Source organism: Panulirus ornatus, chromosome 43 (genome assembly GCF_036320965.1).
Source record: "Panulirus ornatus isolate Po-2019 chromosome 43, ASM3632096v1, whole genome shotgun sequence".
Lineage (NCBI taxonomy): Eukaryota > Metazoa > Arthropoda > Malacostraca > Decapoda > Palinuridae > Panulirus > Panulirus ornatus.
In genome coordinates, this window is record NC_092266.1 from 11,257,759 (window position 1) to 11,275,093 (window position 17,335).

The window sequence follows — 17,335 nt, forward strand, 5'->3', positions numbered from 1 at the left end:
AGCACTTATGTCAAGATTTGATATTTTGGATAAATTTTAAAGTAGTCTTCTGGGCACCAGTCTTCTTGACATACTGATTTTAACAATAAAGGTTGTAACAGATAAACATGTTTTTAATCTACAGAAAACTCTTAAGTGGGGATCATGGATGTATTATTGGATGCTGTATACAGGAAGCTCAGCTCTGGCTGCCTGCGATTATGTTGGTGAAGGTTTGGCAAACCTCTTGGGTATTACTTCACCAAAGTACCAATATGAAATTGATGAACACAAGCGCTGTGAAGATGAGGTAAGGATCTGCCTGTAGTGAGATATTCATAAGCTTACTTGGAAGACTATGGGTACAGCACCTCTTAGGTCTTATCAAGACACTGTAATGGACCACTGAGGTATCTATGACTAGGTAGTGGTTAGTAGCTCATGAGAAATGCTGTGAATATGTTCTACTATGCCTCCATTCCTTATCACCAGATAGCTGAGCAACTTTGGTTGCATTATCCCAACATGAGTCAGATTTGTTTAGTGTAAGTTTAAGAGTTCTTATAATGTGCAATTTTTTTCTTTTCAGTTCACTGAGAGAGAGAGAGAGAGAGAGAGAGAGAGAGAGAGAGAGAGAGAGAGAGAGAGAGAGAGAGAGAGCTGTGAGCCATTAGAAATATCTCAGACTTCTAGGGTTTAGAAAGATTTTTAACCCTCTGCCTTACTGGCAACTCTCATTAACAACTTATTTGGCAGTAACAGCATTGGATCGACCTGGGTCTACTCTCCAGTCAATCAATAGGCTCCAGTTGGCATTAATATTATCATTCCCTGTTTGTCAGTATTGAAAAAGCAACATTTGCTTCCTTGGTATGCATACAAAGATTTTTACACAGTCTGTCCTGTGGCCAGTTCCTGCATCCAGTGCATTACACTTTACATACAGTGCACTTTATCTTGTAAAGTATACCTTTAATCAATACATTGCACTTCCATTATTTGTGTCTACTTTCCTTCCTCTTTTTCCCAATCTCTCTCCCTCTCATTGTGTGGGTCCCAGTTGGTATACTCAGACGTGGGGACTGGATCAGTGTTGTCTGAGAGCAGCTATACTGATTCTTATCTTGGGACGTCAGTCGGTCAAACCTCTGCTGTTGAGGCTGTACCCTTGTTGATCATGATTGGTGCTTTGGTTGACAAGAGTCTCCCTCAGTTCAGCATCAGGGGAAGGGACTTTAACATTCATAGATACTAGTTTTTTCCTCAATTTATCATAGTTGGGTTTGATCACTTGGCCTAAGTAAAATGAACATCCTACACCCCAACATTTGGTGTGCTATGATGTTATGGGGGACCAGGGATATCCCAAAGTCAGGGCTAGGACCAAGTTAATCATGTAAACAAGACACGAGTATTTATGCTGAACCTGTTTTCTTGGGCATCTTTTGGTTGAAGTTTTTGTCTTTTCTGAGTTTCTCATAGAGAAATATGAAGAGAAGTGGGAAAATAATTTATTTTGTTAGATGTGGAAAACCTGCCTTTTAAGAGGGGCAGGTCATAACTGCTAGGAAAGAAATGAGTAGGTAGTTCCAAAAGGCTGTGATGTAAGAGAAAGAAACAGACATCAGAGCTCATTTATCAGAGGCCATATAGTAATTATGAATCACATTGTTTGCCTTTAAAGTATTACATGTTCAAGCTAATGGCAAACAAATTGAAGTGACTTATAGAAAGAAAGAAAACAAACACTGTGGCATAGCATAAATAGATCAAGTACTGAGGCCAGGGGTAAGATAATTGATACCCGCTATTGCTTTGGACTAGACCCTGTCAACTAAGAACTTAAGAGACTGAAACTCCTCAGTTGTGAGAGCAGTACTTCTCTGATTACAATAAATTTACCTTTTTAGTTTGCATGGACATTGTTTTGGATTATTAGATGTATAAACTTCCTTATAGAAGGGTTTTTAAATGATGTAGTAATGGACACATTATCAACTAATTAACTGTTTATACTTTCTTAAGCAAACATTAGTTATCTGGAATAAAGAATAAAATGACATTACATGTCCTTCGAATTGAATGTTTCTCCATATTCAACCTAAATGTGAAATAGGGATCGAATTCAGTTTCATAGGCGTTAATAATGTTAAGTTATATCTAAGCTGATTATAAGGTATGATTTCAAAGAAACAGAAAATTGGAATTCTTAAACACAAAATATAGATAAAAGTACAGTATTCACAGTTTTTTTTTATATTTTGCATTTGGAATGATCATGAAAATGATACCTTAACATTTCAGCTAAGTAAAATTAAGCTTTCTATATTCGTTCATATAACAATATATTCACTGATCACTTTAATTTTACAGGAGAGAGAAGCAAAAGAGCAAGAAGAAGCCCAGATGGCTGGCTGGACCACTACAGCAGCTGCATCAACAGCTGATGGTATTAAGCACAAAATAGTAGCATCATCAGCTATTCATCAGTCACCTTCTCCATCCCATAATGAGGAACAGGTAATGTCTTCTTCATTATATCAGAATTCATGTGAGGTATATATCATTACTCTTGAAACACATACAGAAACTGATAGAGTTAGTGTGCAGTTCATCTGACCTTGATAAATTGCAATTTAGTGCAGTGGAATAGTGTATGCAGTCTTAGGTTTGACGGTGAGAAGGTTTGTTTTTAATAGTTTGTTTTTCTTGCTGGTAGTTGGAAGATTCATAAGTGTTTTAAAACCATATATGAAATGAGGAATTGGTATTTTGAGAACTGAAGAAACTGAAATTTTAGAGTGAAAAAATATAATCTTTTGGACAAAAGTTTGAAGCTTTGTCAATCTCAAAAGTCCAAAATGAAGCCTGTTAATCCAAGGACTGAGTGTGTTCATGATGGGATATCTTGAAAATTATTATGAAGATTTAGGGTTGCAGAAAGTATAAGTAATTTTGAAAGCTGGCTTCAGTTTGCACTGTAGCATTACAGGTTTGGTATACAAGATCATTTTCCACAGCACACTTTTGAAATCGAGGTCAAGAATTATGTTGGGAGTAGGCAGTCACTTGTAATTAATAGATTTTAGGGGTCTATAATAACTGACATTCAACTAATCTTTGCTTTGTTTGCATCAAAACATGAAAATTCATTGTTCCTATTAATATTCAGGGAATGGGAGTTTCTTGTGTGTTTGTCCCGGAATGACAGGCATCGGCTTAGGTGGCATTATTAGTTATTCATCATTTTGCAAATGTATTGGTGTGATGTTTATGGCACTGTAGTTGCATATAGAATATACTCATTGTATGCTTAGTACTCAGTTCGTTGTAATAGCACTAGACCCTTTCCATCCAAACTACTCCATAACCATCTATCCACCCCCCCCCACCCCTTGTAGAGATAAAAAGCTTACCAGTGCTTCACGCTTCAACAATCTATACTCACAAATACCCCCCCCCCCCTTACAAACATAACACTGACAGAACATATATCCACCAAAAACATCTACAAGCTTCAAACATCCACCCTCTCAACTCGATCTTAAACTCCATTCCACTAAACATACACCTTTCCAAAAACTATACACTCCCCACACACATATGTTACCCCTTCTCATCCACATTTTGAATATCACTCATCTGTACAGAATTGCAAAGATTCAACACACCATATGACCTCTCATTCCAAAGATTCAACTCTCACTGAAAACACTGAACACTCTCTCCAGTTGCCCCATGATCAACCCACATACATCTCACTTTTATACCTGTGGTCTATTCATTGGATGTGGCTGGCTTTCCGAGTGCTGTGGAAGCCCTATAGAAGGGGTTCCTGGGGACAGGAAGGTAAGATAAAGTACATGTAAAGGTAAGAAATCATGTTATGATGTTTTTAAGGTAGTGTTATTTAATTAATGGTTGTGATTGTAGTTACACATTCCTTTTGTATAGTTACCCTTAAACAAGAATGGTTCATAATTATTTCATTCCCATAATTTACTTAATATTTACAGCCTGTTTTCATGTTTGTGTCTAAGATAAAATTTCTTTAATTTCAGCCTGATAACCAGCTACATTTTAAGAGGAGTATTGAACTGAATGAGCTACCCTCTCATGCATCCTCTTCCTGTAGTTCTTCCACCCTGTCCTCTTCTCCTTCACATAGTACAACTAAAATAAAGTTTTGGATGTCTAAAGTACACATGAACCAGGTGACAGAAATGTCAACATGGGTCTAGGATTTATGTATATGAAAAAATAAACTTCTTCCCATATTTATAGGTTCACTTCCAAACTTTTGCTATGCATGTCTAAATGCAGCATCACAAGTACATTCTGATCTTAATGTATGAATTTTTATGTTTATCAATTTTGGACAAGGATTTTTTTTTAATAAATCATTTCATGTATGTTGTTCATTACCTAGTTGTTACAACATATGTGTCTGATATAAGTATATTGTTATTGGGTTGATCATTGTAAAGGCAGTACAGTGAAACCCTATTCTTATGGATTAAATGGGGGAAAGGGTGGTCTATTAGAGGCTGAATTCAGTTACATCCCGAATTTTCCCCTATGGCCTCAATGAATTTACTAATTAATGTGAACTGTAAACTTTCCAAGGTCAGACATTGTGTTCTATAGGCCACTCTCTGCAGCTGGAAATGTTAAGGGAATAGTATAGACTACTCTGAATGAGAAAGAGGTAGATCCAAGGGTGTTTTAAATAGTCCCTTGAATAACCTGGTCAGCAGATGGATATGCTTGAAGTAAAAGTTGTTCTTCCCGCATTCATAATGCCCAATCATTATCAGTTTTTCAGCCATGTTGAGGTGTTTCCTGGACGTCTGATAGCTTTCTTATTTGCCCTTATTTAATATAAAATGATGCTTTTGTGCAAAAAAACACACTGCAGTTGCCTGAGAACATGGGCACCAAGTTGTTTTTATGTTTTGCAAGTGCACACCTGTCTCATGCTGGTGGGGAGCAACCAAGCTTGATCTTGATATAAATTTTTACTTCAGTTATCTTGGTGTTTCGTACAAATTTTTTTTTGCACTATCAAACTGTTGTAAATCATTATAAATCTATGTGTATGTGCACAGGGATGACATTTTTCGGTATTGAAATAAAGAAAAAGTGCACTGAAGTGATGTGGAACATGCTTTCACATGTGATGCCCAGCATCCCAGAACAAGATCAGGAACTAATGGACTTTTGCAGAATTTTCCATTACATCACAAATATGCCCTGATGGGTAGTCCGTTAGGAACCAAATTATGGTATGCTGAAGTCTGTTAGGATGGGTTTTCACTGTATTTTTTTTATGGTCAATATAGATGAAGAATGACTGCTTGAAAAATTTTTAGTATGAGTTTAAAAGGTTTCCTAAATTCCTTGCCAGTGATATACCTGCATATATTATTTCATTTGCTTTGTTCCCTCAAATGTTACATGCAATATACGTATGATCCTTATTGTTCCCGACTCTGACTCAGTCATGTTTTAATATGTTTTTGGATCATTCAAATGGAAAGCAATAATTTTGCTTCACTGTAATGAGGTGCTATGCTTTGATAACCTGTATGGTGCTGGTAGTTTTTGTATTAAGGCTTCAGAGTGAATTATTAATTTTGTTTATGGATGATGCTACTGTGAAAATGTGAGAAACAGCATTTACTGATATTGTTTCCAGGTGTCTAAAAGAGTAAATAACTTTCATACCAGTAGTTAATTTCAATTGGATTTTTTTTTATATAAAGGGATCTAACATGTTAACAAAGATTTTTATCACAATTATAAGGATATGATTAATTCTTATGAAAGAAGCTTTGTAAGCATTTGTACAGATTGCTAGTAAATAATTTTAATGTTTTCATTTTATGATCTTGAATCACAGACAAATTTCTTTTGACCTATCTTGGTGAATGAAAGCTGAGATACCCAAAGAGGGGAAGTCAAACAAACAGAATGGTTATCTCCACCTTAAAGTGCTGTAAAGAGCTCACCACTCATTGGTTAAGTTGACATGACTATCAGTTTTGCCATGTACTGACTTGGCTGTCAGTTATTCCAACTCCTCCAAGTGGTTATGCTCCTTGCTGCAAACCAGCTGGCTCTTCAGTGTGACATCTTTTGATCACATTAAAATGTTTTCATGGAAAAGTGCACAATTACTTTCATTATTCTTCTTGCTGCATCATTCGGAAACATCCAATCTAATTGCTTTTTCATTCTCTGCAACACTGCAGAGACCTTAAAACACATGCTGAGCTTCCGTGTATGCTGCCTTCTATGAGCAATCTCACACTGTGAATATACACAAACACAGCTGACTTGCCACGTGATGCATGTCTCTAAATCTCTGCCTATTTTATAGCATTTAAGATGAATTTATATATGCTATAATAATGCAATGTGCTACTGAGAGGTTTATATATTATTAGTCTTTCATATAAGGAAATTAGCAAGTGCTGAGATGTATTCCTTGAATTATATGGGTCCAGTTCATTCTCTCATATTTTGATGTAGATGTTTCTTCCTTGCTCTTTTTTGAATGACCTTGGTCTCTGAAGCTCCTCACTCTGTAGTTGAAACTACCCCTCAGGCAAACAGCAAACATCACTGGGCTGATGACCCCCTACCTCTTAAAAAACAAATAATTTGCTGGGGGTCACATTAGGGTCAGATGTTTATCTACTGTTCTTAGAAAGAGGTTCTTTGGTAATTATAAATGAAATAAAAATCAAATGTATTATATATGATAATTAATATTTTGTGCATTGCATTAGTCAGCATAGTTTTCCTTTTATGAGGTAGCCTTATACTTAACATAATCGTATATTTATGATGTTTTTTATACTTAATTGCCATTTCCCGCATCACCGAGATGCACCAGGAAACATAGGAAGAATGACCCATCCACTCATACACATGTCGACTCCAGTATACCACATCGTTCCAATTCACTCTGTTCCTCGCACGCCTCTCACCCTCCTGCATGTTTAGGCCTGGATTGCTCAATATCTTTTTAACTCCATCCTTCCACCTCCAATTTGGTCTCCTGCTTCTCCTTGTTCCCTCCACCTCTGACACATATATCCTTTTTGTCAACTCTTTCTCACTCATTCCCTTCATAAGTCCAGACCATTTCAACACACCCTCTTCTGCTCTCTGGGGTGGATGTGCCATCAGTGGACTGAACCAGGGCATGTGAAATGTCTGGGGTAAACCATGAAAAGGTCTGTAGGGCCTGATGTGGATAGCAAGCTGTGGTTTCAGTGCATTACACACGACATCTAGAGACTGAGTGTGAACGAAGGCAGCCTTTTTTGTCTGTTTTCCTGGCGCCACCTTGCTGAAGCTGGGGGTAGCGGTGCTGTTTCCTGTGGGGCAGGATGGCACCAGGAATGGATGAAGGAGGCAGGAATGGGGGCTAGAAACCCTTCCCTTCTTGTATTTCATTTTCTAAAAGATGAAACAAGGAGCAAAGGAGGGATTGCTTGTCCTCCTCTAAGGGTGTCTAAATGTGTGTGGATGAGAAGAGAGGAGAGATAGGAAGTATGCTGAAGGAAAGAAACTTGAATACTCTGGCTCCTGATTGAAACAAAGCTCAAGGAGAAAGGGGAAGAATGGTTTGGAAATGTCTTAGGAGTAAAGTCAAGGATTGGTGAGAGGACAAGAGCTAAGGAAGGATTGGACTACTCTTGAAGTAGTGGGAATGTGTGAAAGAGAGTAAGGAAGTGAATTATAGACTTGTTAGGGTAAAAATGAAAGGCAAGAGATGAGTGATTATTAGTACTTATGCTCCTGGGCATGAGAAGAAAGATCATGAGAGGCAAGTGTTTTGGGAGCAGCTGAGTGAGTGTGTCAGCAGTTATGCTTGCAAGATACCAGGTATTAGTGGGGAGTGACTCGAAAGCAAAGGCAAGTAACTAAGTAATGGGAGGAAAGCTGCTTGAAGCATAAAAGTTTTTAATAAGGGTGTAAGGCATGTGTATGAGTAGGAAGAAGAGTGAATGGTTCTAAGTGAAGGCTGGTCTGCAGCACAGGTGTTCGATGTCACCACGATTGTTTAATTTGTTCATGAATGGGACAGTAAGGGAGGTAAATGCATAAGTCTTGGAGTGAGTGGTGAGTATGCAGTCTGTTGGGGATGAGAAGACCTGGGAAGTGAGCCAGTTCTTGTTTGCTGATGATACAGCACTAGTGGCAGATTCGAGTGAGACATTGCCAAAGTTGATGACTGCTTTGGGAAGTGTGTGAAAAAGAAGCAAGTTGAGAGTAAATATGAATTAAAGCAGGGCTATGGGTTTAGCAGGATTGAGGAACAGGTTGGGCAGGATTGAGGAACAGGTTGGTTTGAGTTTGAATGAAGGAAATGAAGTGTTTTCATTAACATGGAGAGGACATGGCAGCAAATGGAACCATAGAAGCAAAAGTGAGACATAGTTTGGGTGAGGGAGCAAAGGTTCTAGGGCAGCTGAAGATTGTATGGAGAGATCGTTATCTGGGAAGGCAAAAATGGGCATGTTTGAAGGTACAGTGTTCCAATAATATTAAATATGGATGCAAGGCATAGGATATGGATAAGGCTGTGCAGAGGAAGGTGGATGTATTAAAAATGAAATGTTTGAGGACATTATGTGGTATGAGGTGGTTTGATCAAGTGACTAATGAAAGGTAAGGGAGAGTTGTGATAATAAAAAGAGTGTTTGAGAAAACTGAAGAGGGTTTGCTGAAATGGTTTGGTCATATGGAGAGAATGAGAGAGGAAAGTTTGAACAAGAAGATATATGTCAGAAGTGGTGGGAACAAGAAGAATGATACCAAACTGGAGATAGAAGGAGGGAGTGAAAAAGATTTTGAATGATCAAGGCCTGAACGAGCAGGAGGGTGAAAGGTATGCAGGGATAGTGTGAATTGGAATGATGTGGTATACTAGGGTTGATTTGATGTCAATGGACTGAACCAGGGCATGTAAAGCATCTGGGATAAACCATGAAGGTCTGTGGAACCTGACTGTTGTTAGGAAGCTGTAGTTTTGGTGCATTAAACATAACAACAACAGAATGGATGTGAGTGGATATTTATATTTTTGTTTGTACTTATTTGTTTTGCACATAACTGAGGTAATATCAGAAAGGCCTTATTTGCTTACAGCCACTCTCTAGCTGCCATTTGTAATGTTTTGAAATCACAGTCCCCTACCAACAACCTGGCCCCACAGATCTTTTCATGGTTTCCCACCCGCTACCTAGTATGCCCTGGTTCAGTCCAATGACAGCATATCACTCCAATTAACCCTATCCTGAGCACATCTTTCACCCTCCTGCATGCTCAGGCCCCAAGAAGTCAAAATATTTTTCACTCCATCCATCCATCACCAATTTGGTCTACCCCCTCCTTATCCCCTCCACTTAAGATTTTTTTTTTTTTTTTTTTTTTTTTTTTTTTTGCTTTGTCGCTGTCTCCCGCGTTTGCAAGGTAGCGCAAGGAAACAGACGAAAGAAATGGCCCAACCCTCCCCCATACACATGTATATACATACGTCCACACACGCAAATATACATACCTACACAGCTTTCCATGGTTTACCCCAGACGCTTCACATGCCCTGATCAATCCACTGACAGCACGTCAACCCCGGTATACCACATCGATCCAATTCACTCTATTCCTTGCCCTCCTTTCACCCTCCTGCATGTTCAGGCCCCGATCACACAAAATCTTTTTCACTCCATCTTTCCACCTCCAATTTGGTCTCCCACTTCTCCTCGTTCCCTCCACCTCCGACACGTATATCCTCTTGGTCAATCTTTCCTCACTCATTCTCTCCATGTGCCCAAACCATTTCAAAACACCCTCTTCTGCTCTCTCAACCACACTCTTTTTATTTCCACACATCTCTCTTACCCTTACGTTACTTACTCGATCAAACCACCTCACACCACACATTGTCCTCAAACATCTCATTTCCAGCACATCCATCCTCCTGTGCACAACTCTATCCGTAGCCCATGCCTCGCAACCATACAACATTGTTGGAACCACTATTCCTTCAAACATACCCATTTTTGCTTTCCGAGATAATGTTCTCGACTTCCACACATTCTTCAAGGCTCCCAGAATTTTCGTCCCCTCCCCCACCCTATGATCCACTTCTGCTTCCATGGTTCCATCCGCTGCCAGATCCACTCCCAGATATCTAAAACACTTTACTTCCTCCAGTTTTTCTCCATTCAAACTTACCTCCCAATTGACTTGACCCTCAACCCTACTATACCTAATAACCTTGCTCTTATTCACATTTACTCTTAACTTTCTTCTTTCACACACTATACCAAACTCAGTCACCAGCTTCTGCAGTTTCTCACATGAATCAGCCACCAGCGCTGTATCATCAACGAACAACAACTGACTCACTTCCCAAGCTCTCTCATCCCCAACAGACTTCATACTTGCCCCTCTTTCCAAAACTCTTGCATTCACCTCCCTAACAACCCCATCCATAAACAAATTAAACAACCATGGAGACATCACACACCCCTGCCGCAAACCTACATTCACTGAGAACCAATCACTTTCCTCTCTTCCTACACGTACACATGCTTTACATCCTCGATAAAAACTTTTCACTGCTTCAAACAACTTGCCTCCCACACCATATATTCTTAATACCTTCCACAAAGCATCTCTATCAACTCTATCATATGCCTTCTCCAGATCCATAAATGCTACATACAAATCCACTTGCTTTTCTAAGTATTTCTCACATACATTCTTCAAAGCAAACACCTGATCCACACATCCTCTACCACTTCTGAAACCACACTGCTCTTCCCCAATCTGATGCTCTGTACATGCCTTCACCCTCTCAATCAATACCCTCCCATATAATTTACCAGGAATACTCAACAAACTTATACCTCTGTAATTTGAGCACTCACTCTTATCCCCTTTGCCTTTGTACTTAAGATGTATACTCGTATATATTCTTTTTCGGCCTCTCCTCCCTCATTCTTCCATGTATCCATACCATTTCATCACACCCTCTTTAGCTGTCTCAACCAATTCTTTATATTACCAGACTTTTCTCTTACCCTATCATTACACTCTGTTATGTATACCATTATTTTATTTGAATTTGGTATTTCCTGTGTGAGTGCAGTAGCACCAGGAATGCATGACTGGGCCTTAGAGGAAAAAAAGACATTACTTGTCTCCTTCCTTTGTTCCTTCTTTTGGAAAGTAATACAGGAGGGAAGGATTTCGAGCCTCCCAATCCTGCCCCTGTCAGGTGCCTTCCATAAAATGCAGGAGATACATGGGCAGTATTCTTTCTTTCCCATCTTACTTGTTCGCAATTTCCTGCAAAAGTGAGGTAGCACTAGGAGCAGATGAATAACAGCCGCATTTGTGCTCACATTCACATATCTCTCCATGGTTTCCTCTGCTTCAGCCCAGTGACGGCATGTTGCCCCTTGTATACCACACTTTTCCATTTTGTACTATTCCATGCACACCTCACACCCTTCTGCATGCTTAAGCCCTTACTGCCCAGAGGATGTTTCACTCCATCCTCCCTTATCTTCAGTTCAACCTCCTTGTCCCCTCCACTTTTGACAAGTACACCCTTTTAATCAGTCCATCCCCATCCTCTCTATAAGTGGAGAGCACTTCAGCATACCCTTTTAACCAAACACTTCATAATACCTCTTTTATTTTTTACCCTGTTATTTCCTATTTTTTATGTTAGCTGAGACAGCACAGACAACTAAATGCCCTACTCAGGGCCCTCTCATGAACACACACACACAGACACACATATATATATATATATTCATATTTCATATATTTATTTATTTATTATACTTTGTCGCTGTCTCCCGAATTAGCAAGGTAGCGCAAGGAAACAAACGAAAGAATGGCCCAACCCACCCACATACACATGTATATCCATACACGCACATATTTATATATTCATTATTCATTATACTTTGTCGCTGTCTCCCACGTTAACGAGGTAGCGCAAGGAAACAGACGAAAGAATGGCTCAACCCACCTACATACACATGTATATACATACGCGTCCACAAACGCACATATACATAACCTATACATCTCAACGTATACATACATATACAAACACAGACATATACATATATACACAAGTACATAATTCATACTGTCTGCCCTTATTCATTCCTGTCGCCACCCCGCCACACATGAAAATGACAACCCCCTCCCCCCGCATGTGTGCGAGGTAGCACTAGGAAAAGACAACAAAAGCCACATTCGTTCACACTCAGTCTCTAGCTGTCATGTATAGTGCACCGAAACCACAGCTCCCTTTCCACATCCAGGCTCCACAGAACTTTCCATGGTTTACCCCAGACGCTTCACATGCCCTGGTTCAATCCATTGACAGCATGTCGACCCCGGTATATCACATCATTCCAATTCACTCTATTCCTTGCATGCCTTTCACCCTCCTGCATATTCAGGCCCTGATCACACAAAATCTTTTTCACTCCATCTTTCCACCTCCAATTTGGTCTCCCACTTCTCCTCGTTCCCTCCACCTCTGACACATATATCCTCTTTGTCAATCTTTCCTCACTCATTCTCTCCATGTGACCAAACCATTTGAAAATACCCTATTCTGCTCTCTCAAACATACTCTTTTTATTACCACACATCTCTCTTACCCTTTCATTACTTACTCGATCAAACCACCTCACACCATATATTGTCCTAAAACATCTCATTTCCAACACATCGACCCTCCTCCGCACAACTCTATCTATAGCCCATGCCTCGCAACCATATAACATTGTTGGAACCACTATTCCTTCAAACATACCCATTTTTGCTTTCCGAGATAATATTCTCGCCTTCCACACATTTTTTAATGCTCCCAGAACTTTCGCCCCTCCTCCACCCTATGACACACTTTTGCTTCAATGGTTCCATCCACTGCCAAATCCACTCCCAGATATCTAAAACACTTCACTTCCTCCAGTTTTTCTCCATTCAAATGTACCTCCCAGTTTACTTGTCCTCAACCCTACTGTACCTAATAACCTTGCTCTTATTCACATTTACTCTCAGCTTTCTTCTTTCACACACGTTACCAAACTCAGTCACCAGTTTCTGCAGTTTCTCACCCGAATCAGCCACCAGCAATGTATCATCAGCGAACAACAACATAAACATACCTATACAATTCAACGTATACATATATATATATACATACACAGACATAACATGTATACACATGTACATAATTCATACTGTCTGCCCTTTATTCATTACCGTCGCCACCCTGCCACAGATGAAATGACAACCCTTTCCCCCCGCATGAGTGGGAGGTACTGCTAGGAAAAGACAACATAGGCCACATTTGTTCACGCTCAGTCTCTAGCTGTCATGTATAATGCACCGAAACCACAGCTCCCTTTCCACACCCAGGCCCCACAAAACTTTCCATGGTTTACCCCTGATGCTTCACATGCCCTGGTTCAATACACTGATAGCATATTGACCCTGGTATACCACATCGCTCCAATTCACTCTGTTTTTTGCAAGCCTTTCACCCTCCTGCATGTTCAGGCCCAGTCGCTCAAAATCTTTTTCACTTCATCCTTCCACCTCCAATTTGGTCTCCCATTCTCCTTGATCCCTCCACCTCTGACACATGTATCCTCTTTATCAATCTTTCCTCACGCATTCTCTCCATGTGACCAAACCATTTCAATACACCCTGTATCATCAGCGAACAACAACTGACTCACTTCCCAAGCCCTCTCATCCACAACAGACTGCATACTTGCCCCTCTCTCCAAAACTCTTGCGTTCACCTCCCTAACAACCCCATCCATAAACAACTTAAACAACCATGGAGACATCACGCACACCTGCCACAAACCAACATTTACTGAGAACCAATCACTTTCCTCTCTTCCTAACTCATACACATGGCTTACATCCTCAATAAAAAGTTTTCAATGCTTCTAGCAACTTGCCTCCCACACCAGATATTCTTAAAACCTTCCACAGAGCATCTCTATCAACTCTATCATATGCCTTCTCCAGGTCCATAAATGCGACACACAAATCCATTTGCTTTTCTAAGTATTTCTCACATACATTCTTCAAAGCAAACACCTGATCCACACATCCTCTACCACTTCTGAAACCACACTGCTCTTCCCCAATCTGATGCTCTGTACATGCCTTTCACCCTCTCAATCAATACCCTCCCATATAATTTCCCAGGAATACTCAACAAACTTATACCTGTGTAATCTGAGCACTCACTTTTATCCCCTTTGCCTCTGTACAATGGCACTATGCAAGCATTCTGCCAATCCTCACCATGAGTCATACATACATTAAATATCCTTACCAACCAATCAACAACACAGTCACCCTCTTCTTTAATAAATCCCACTGCAATACCATCCAAACCTGCTACCGTGCCGGCTTTCATCTTCCGAAAAGTTTTTACTACCTCTTCTATATTTACCAAATCATTCTCCCTAACCTTCTTACTTCACACACCACCTCGACCAAAACACCCTATATCTTCCACTCCATCATCTAACGCATTCAACAACCTTTAAAATACTCACTCCATCTACTCACATCACCACTACTTCTTATCACCTCACCATTAGCCCCCTTCAAGGATGTTCCCATTTGTTCTCTTGTCTTATGCACGCATCTCTTTATTCTCCCTAGAATTTAATGATACTCTCTCACCCTAACTCTCATTTGCCCTCTTTTTCACCTCTTGCACCTTTCTCGTGACCTCCTGCCTCTTTCTTTTATAAATCTCCCAGTCACTTGCACTATTTCCCTGCAAAACTTGTCCAAATGCCTCTCTCTTCTCTTTCACTAATAATCTTACTTCATCCCACCTCTCACTATCTTTTCTAATCTGCCCACCTCCCTCGCTTCTCATGCCACAAGCATCTTTTGCGCAAGCCATCACTGCTTCCCTAAATACATCCCATTCCTCCCCTTATGTCCTTTGCTCTCACCTTTTTCCATTCTGCACTCAGTCTCTCCTGGTACTTCCTCACACAAGTCTCCTTCCCCAGCTCACTTACTCTCACCTCTCTCTTCACCCCAACATTCTTTTTTTCTGAAAACCTCTACAAACCTTCACCTTTGCCTCCAAAAGACACCACTCCAGTTGCACCTCTCAGCACATTAACATCCAAAAGTCTCTCTTTCACGCGCCTATCAATTAACACATAATCCAATAATGCTCTCTGGCCATCTCTCCTACTTCCAAATGTATACTTATGTATATCTCTCTTTTTAAACCAGGTATTCCCAATCACCAGTCCTTTTTCAGCACACAAATCTGCAAGCTCTTCACCATTTCCATTTACAACACTCAACACACCATGTACACCAATTATTCCCTCAACTGCCACATTACTCACCTTTGCATTCAAATCATCCATCACTATAACCCGGTCTCGTGCATCAAAACTACTAACACACTCAATCAGCTGCTCTCAGAACACTTGCCTCTCATGATCATTCTTCTCAATCCCTGGTGGATAGGCACAAATAATTGCCCATCTCTCTCCATCCATTTTCAGTTTTACCCATGTGCTGGAAATGAGATGTTTGAGGACAATGTGTGGTGTGAGGTGGTTTGATCGAGTGAGTAACGTAAGGGTAAGAGAGATGTGTGGTAATAAAAAGAGCGTGGTTGAGAGAGCAGAAGAGGGTGTTTTGAAGTGGTTTGGGCACATGGAGAGGATGAGTGAGGAGAGATTGACCAAGAAGATATATGTGTCGGAGGTGGAGGGAACAAGGAGAAGAGGGAGACCAAATTGGAGGTGGAAGGATGGAGTGAAAAGGATTTTGTGTGATCGGGGCCTGAACATGCAGGAGGGTGAAAGGAGGGCAAGGAATAGAGTGAATTGGAGCGATGTGGTATACCGGGGTTGACGTGCTGTCAGTGGATTGAATCGGGGCATGTGAAGCGTCTGGGGTAAACCATGGAAAGCAGTGTAGGTATGTATATTTGCGTGTGTGGACGTATGTATGTACATGTGTATGGGGGGGGGTGGGCATTTCTTTCGTCTGTTTCCTTGCGCTACCTCGCAAACGCGGGAGACAGCGACAAAGTATAATAAAAAATAAAAAAATATATATATATATATTTTCTTTTTTCTTTTAAACTATTCGCCATTTACCGCATTAGCGAGGTAGCGTTAAGAACAGAGGACTGGGCCTTTTTTGGAATATCCTCACCTGGCCCCCTCTGTTCCTTCTTTTGGAGAAAAAAAAAAAAAAAAAAAAAAAAAAAAAAAAAAAAAAAAACGAGAGGGGAGGATTTCCAGCCCCCCGCTCCCTCCCGTTTTAGTCGCCTTCTACGACACGCAGGGAATACGTGGGAAGTATTCTTAATCCCCTATCCCCAGGGATAAATATATATATATATATATATATTTTTTTTTTTTTTTTTTTTTTTATACTTTGTCGCTGTCTCCCGCGTTTGCGAGGTAGCGCAAGGAAACAGACGAAAGAAATGGCCCAACCCCCCCCCCCCCATACACATGTACATACACACGTCCACACACGCAAATATTCATACCTACACAGCTTTCCATGGTTTACCCCAGACGCTTCACATGCCTTGATTCAATCCACTGACAGCACGTCAACCCCTGTATACCACATCGCTCCAATTCACTCTATTCCTTGCCCTCCTTTCACCCTCCTGCATGTTCAGGCCCCGATCACACAAAATCCTTTTCACTCCATCTTTCCACCTCCAATTTGGTCTCCCTCTTCTCCTCGTTCCCTCCACCTCCGACACATATATCCTCTTGGTCAATCTTTCCTCACTCATTCTCTCCATGTGCCCAAACCACTTCAAAACACCCTCTTCTGCTCTCTCAACCACGCTCTTTTTATTTCCACACATCTCTCTTACCCTTACGTTACTTACTCGATCAAACCACCTCACACCACACATTGTCCTCAAACATCTCATTTCCAGCACATCCATCCTCCTACGCACAACTCTATCCATAGCCCACGCCTCGCAACCATACAACATTGTTGGAACTACTATTCCTTCAAACATACCCATTTTTGCTTTCCGGGATAATGTTCTCGACTTCCACACATTTTTCAAGGCTCCCAAAATTTTCGCCCCCTCCCCCACCCTATGATCCACTTCCGCTTCCATGGTTCCATCCGCTGACAGATCCACTCCCAGATATCTAAAACACTTCACTTCCTCCAGCCTCTCACCATTCAAACTCACCTCCCAATTGACTTGACCCTCAACCCTACTGTACCTAATAACCTTGCTCTT

At 40.5% G+C, this 17,335-nt stretch overlaps 2 protein-coding genes across 4 annotated transcripts in view; one reads left to right on the forward strand and one right to left on the reverse strand.

Annotated features, from left to right (window-relative positions):
- The window catches only part of LOC139762312 (uncharacterized), a 166,638-nt gene that overhangs the window by 88,132 nt on the left and 61,171 nt on the right, over positions 1–17,335 (reverse strand). The gene's annotated exons all lie outside the window — the stretch shown is intronic.
- Positions 1–17,335, forward strand: part of LOC139762311 (protein FAM177B) — a 66,971-nt gene that overhangs the window by 9,321 nt on the left and 40,315 nt on the right. For 2 of the 3 annotated variants that reach the window (XM_071686932.1, XM_071686934.1), the window contains exons 3-5: positions 125–289; positions 2,353–2,499; positions 4,041–16,011. In XM_071686932.1, the coding sequence (XP_071543033.1) occupies positions 125–289; positions 2,353–2,499; positions 4,041–4,220 (492 nt within the window). In that variant the 3' untranslated portion in view covers positions 4,221–16,011. Of the gene's footprint in view, positions 1–124; positions 290–2,352; positions 2,500–4,040; positions 16,012–17,335 lie in introns of those variants that run through there. The other variant, XM_071686933.1, reaches the window with a different exon arrangement.